A 5,306-nucleotide genomic window follows, 5' to 3' on the forward strand; every position below is an offset into this window, starting at 1 on the left:
AGAGGAGGAGAGAGGAGCGCGCAGGGAATCCGCCGGAGGTCGGACACAGAACCGTCGAGACCCGAGAGGCAAAGGAGGAGAGAAGAGAGATGAGCAGAGGACTGGCGAGACCAAACAGCGCCGCCGGGAGTGCGATTCGGTGAGGACTGGCCAGAATCGTATGAGACAGGGACCGGCGAGCAGCGACTGGGAGACCGACGGCGATGAGCTGCAAAGGAGGAGAGATGAGTAGAGGCAAGACCAAACAGCGCCGCCGGAAGTGCGATTCGGTGAGGCAGCAACCAGCGACTGGGAGACCGACGGGGGACGGGCGACGACAATGAGCTGCTGAAGGAAGTCACCGACTCAGGGTCAGGGTCTCACTCTCAACTCTCATTCTCTCAAGGAGTCAGGGTCAGGGAAGCTGGGAAGGGAAAATGGGAAATCAAATTAGGGCCGGCTGTGTTGATCACTTGATTGTGGGAAGGAAAAGTAAAAAAATTTTATTTATATGATATGTAAAATTAAAAAAATGCCCTTAAAAAAATAAGATGTCAGCCCGCCCCGCGGGTTTGGCGGTGCAGTTTAGGCAGTTTTTTAAAATTTGGCGGGTTCAAAATCTCGGCCCGACTCGCCTTTTTTGGCGGTTTGACCCGGCGGGTTCGACCCGTTTTGCCACAGCTACCAGTTTGTATCTCAAGATACCTCACTATAGAGGGAGAATCATATCCAACATATATCCCCAATTTTCTTTGGGGTCCCATTTTGGTGCGATTAGGTGGTGCAATGGGAACATATATCGCACACCCAAATATTCTTAAATGAGAAACATTTGGCTGCTGGCCAAAAGCTAATTGCATAGGAGAGAACCGATGGTAACTCGTTGGCCTCAAACGAATAAGTGCTGCAGCATGTAAAATAGCATGTCCCCAAACTGAGGTTGGAAGATTTGTTCTCAAAAGTAAGGGTCTAGCAATCAATTGGAGGCGTTTAATAAGTGATTCTGCTAACCCATTTTGTGTGTGAACATAAGCTACTGGATGTTCAACACTTATTCCATTAGCTATACAATAAGCATCAAATGCTTGGAAAGTAAATTCACCAGCATTATCAAGACGAATTGCTTTGATTGGATTTTCTGAAAATTGTGCTTTTAATCGAATAATTTGAGCCAGTAATCTTGCAAACGCCAGGTTGCGAGAAGACAATAAGCACACATGTGACCATCTCGAAGATGCGTCTATCAAAACCATAAAATATCTAAAAGATCCACATGGTGGATGAATAGGTCCACATATATCACCTTGAATCCTTTCTTGGAATTCAGGGGACTCAAATCCAATCTTTACTGGTGATGGCCTTAAAATTAACTTTCCTTGAGAACATGCAGCACAACAAAATTCACTAGTTTTAAGAATCTTCTGGTTCTTTAGTGAATGTCCATGAGAGTTTTCAATAATTCTCCTCATCATGGTTGTTCCCGGATGACCCAATCGGTCATGCCAAGTTATGAATTCATTTGGGCTAGTAAACTTCTGGTTTACAGTGGCATGTGATTCAATTGCACTAATTTTAGTATAATATAACCCAGATGAAAGTGAAGGTAATTTTTCTAATATAACTTTCTTATTTGAATCATGAGTTGTGATACATAAGTACTCATGATTTTCCTCATTCATAGTCTCAATATGATATCCATTTCGCCGAATATCTTTAAAGCTCAATAAGTTTCTTCGAGACTTGGTAGACAATAGTGCATTATTTATTATGAATTTTGTTCCTCTAGGAAACAAAATTATAGCTCTTCCGGAACCTTCTATCACATTGTCCGAGCCAATAATAGTATTAACATACTCTTCTTTTGGCACAAGATGGGTAAAATATATATCACTTTTAAGAATAGTGTGCGAACTTGGATTATCTGCAAGGCAAATATCTTCAGAATATGTCCTTGCCATTTTTCTTCAAAAATAAATGATAATAATAATAAAATGAGTAGAAGTACATGCACAGTAAAATTATTCACATGAATATTTAACAAACACATACACATATCAAACTATTCCATCATTGATCAAATAGCCAATATTTCCTTCCGAATCCTTAAAGAAATTAGATACATAATAATGAATGGTGGAATTTTCATCATTTGAAACAAAATTTGTTTCCTTTCCTTTGTCATCCTTTTTCAAGGATGCTTGATAAAGATCAACTAGGTGCCTTGGGGTACGACAGGTACGTGACCAATGACCCTTTCCACCACAACAGAAGCATTTATCCTCAATTGATTTACTTTGCCCGTTGTTTCTTTCTTTATCCCACTTCTGGTGAGATCCTTTCTTGTGAATATAATTCTTCTTCCTTCCATAATTTTTTTTTATTACCAAAATCTTGCCATTTACCTCTTCTGTGGTTATGATTTGCCACATTTGCTTCAGGAAATGGGGCGGCGCCAGCTGGGCGCGCTTCATGATTTCTTAAGAGCAACTCATTGTTGCGTTTAGCAACAAGAAAGTAAGAAATTAGCTCAAAAAAAATTTTTAAATCCTTTTTCTCGATACTGCTGCTACAGGAGCACATTCGAAGCATGGAAGGTCGAGAAAGTTTTCTCTAACATATCGGGCTTGAGGAAGTATCACCGTCTTTTGATGATTGTACATTTCTTCAAGGTCTTTCCACAGATCTGCATGATCTTTTAATGTGAGATATTCATTTTTCAATCCTTCGTCAAGATGACGACGAAGGAAAATCATGGCCTTAGCTTTATCCTTCTGCGATGCATTATTTTCAGCCTTAATGGTATCTCCAAGATCCATTGAATCAAGATGGATTTCAGGATCTAATATCCATGATAAATAATTGTTTCCAGATATATGAAGAGCATTGAATTCAAAATGAGAGAGTTTCGACATAATGAAAATTTGTTACCTGAATCTTCCTAAAAAAAATTTGATCAGAGTCTCATGCTAATAACGTGTTGTAAAATAACTAAATAAATAAGGAAGAAGTAACAAATATAAAATATGAAAATATAATTAGATAGCTCAAGTAGTAATATTCACTAGAATTACTATATCAATATAGTAGATATAATTAATTATTATAATAAAGTATATAAGAGAGAGAATAGTATGAGAGAGAATATTGTTTTATTGCTTACTTGTATATATTTCATTTGCCCCGTACATATTTTTATAGGCAAATAAAATTTACTTTTTCAAACCTCATTAATTTCCTTCAACATAAAGATTTGCTCCTCTCAACATAGGAAATTGAATTGCTCATTAATGGACATCCATTCTTATCTATAGCATCCTCGTCACAACAAGTTCAATTAAATTTGTTTAACATAATAAAAATCAGTTATGATTAGCATTATTCTAAATCTTATTATTTAATTTAGTTGTACTTGATTCATAAAAAGATTTAAATGTGTAGTATTTTTTTTTTAATTTCCACCTAGCTAAGACCAAATATAAGAATATATGATCTTTGACCACCAAATATCAAATCCAGAATTTTAGAGCCATTTATGATCTCGGATATTTTTTGTTTCTTTCCATTGTGCTGTCTTTATAGGATGGCTTTTGAGATTGCAAAATCTATCTTCTAAGTTTCTATTTCAAGAGTTTTTATTTTTTAAAGCTCAGAAACATATGATTCTCTTTTTATAATTTCATTTATGTTTATCAGACTCGAATATTCTTCTTTAAGAACAGTTATCTAAAAAAGTAATTATTTATTTATTTTTTCAGTGTTATTTACTTTTTATAGATCTTCAGACTTGGATAGGATTCATTGATCTTAAAAATTTCAGATTTTTTAGCCTTTTAAGCTTGAGGTATGCTTTCGACATTTTCTGAGTTGAAGATCTTCTTGCTAGTTTAAATTTGTAAGATTTAACAAAAGAAATTCCTACAATCTCAGAAATAACAGAATTTGTTATGAGTTTAAAAGTTAGTCTTAACTCAATTCTCCATTTGACAATTTCTCAAGAACCGTAAAATCTGCAATCACCATAGTCCATATAATGATAAATAAAATAGGATATAGCTATATATGATGCATTATATGATGCATTATAATATTTCCCTTTTCATTTTAGTCAAACCTAAACTAAAAATCAACGAGACCACCACTTATGGTTAACCCATATTGTAGACGTCATTAAGTTTAACAAGTATACTATTTTTTTTTAGATTCACGGATAAAATTTAATAATTCAACGGAGATTAGTTTTTTTTATTATTATTTATATGAAATTGTTACATGTTCAAAGGTGACAAATTCTATTCCTACAACACTAGAAAAATTTTTTTTTAATTATTCATAATTAATATCCAAGTAAAAGATATATACGATATTTTCAATTTTTTCCCCGACGGTTTGTATGAAATTTTCATTAACTTCTAGACTATATTTAACCATATTTAAATTTTGGCAGATTTTTATTTTACAATATTTTTTTAAAACTAAGAAATGTATAACACCAAAGGAAACTAGATTACCCAAGTCCAAAACTTAGGTAACATTGGCTCCGAAGAACATGATTATATAACAATAGATTCTCTCATGAAGACATCATGTGTTCTCGTTATGTGTTAATGTTCACTGTTGATCAAGAAAGTGAGATTAAGTATGAAACGAAAACGCATCAAATTAATGATAAAAATCAAGACTTTCACATGAAACAAACTTTCCGAAACAAAATAGTTTTGAAGGCATAAACAAATCAGGAATATAATACTCAATGTGGCTGAATAATTTCTTCGGCTACATTCCCCAGAAAAATGTAACAAGGGATGGAACTTTTATCCCTATACAAATTTATGGTACAAATCCCGGTAATGAGTATAACCATACAAAAGGGTATAAAATTGAAACGAATAAAAATTCCCCCCATTTGGTGACAGCAATTTGTTTTGTGAAGAAAAAAATGGTCCTTTTTTCTATACGTCATCTTGTCTTTTGTATTTAAAAAGATGATGAATTGTGTTTAACTATTTGGGGCTGGTTTCTCCCTCTGATATTGTTGAAGAATAAGGCTGCACAAATTAATAGTTCGTGCATCAAGAAGACCATGATTCCATAATTTGATAGAAAACAGTCTCCAACACCTGCCAACATGACCAAATTTTTTATTATTTGCAAATCTTGAAACATCCAAAAAATATGATGATAATGAAGCATGACATTTTGATTAGAGTCATAAAGATGCTAAAAGAGCAAATAATAGAGCGCGTCAATTCTATCAAAAATGAGAAATCAAATAAATGCATTGAAAGTGTCAATTTACTCTTCCATGAAATCCAGATTTATGTCTCTCA

General features: G+C 34.3%; 1 protein-coding gene across 8 annotated transcripts in view; it reads right to left on the minus strand.

The window, feature by feature from the left end:
* LOC107625068 (polycomb group protein EMBRYONIC FLOWER 2) overlaps positions 4,690-5,306 on the minus strand; it is a 13,936-nt gene continuing 13,319 nt past the window's right edge. For all 8 annotated transcript variants that reach the window (XM_016327624.2, XM_016327623.2, XM_021115585.1 and 5 more), the window contains one exon: positions 4,690-5,096. In XM_016327624.2, the coding sequence (XP_016183110.1) occupies positions 4,976-5,096 (121 nt within the window). In that variant the 3' untranslated portion in view covers positions 4,690-4,975. The remainder of the gene's footprint in view (positions 5,097-5,306) is intronic.

This window comes from Arachis ipaensis, chromosome B02, assembly GCF_000816755.2.
Source record: "Arachis ipaensis cultivar K30076 chromosome B02, Araip1.1, whole genome shotgun sequence".
In the NCBI taxonomy this organism is placed as follows: Eukaryota; Viridiplantae; Streptophyta; class Magnoliopsida; order Fabales; family Fabaceae; genus Arachis; species Arachis ipaensis.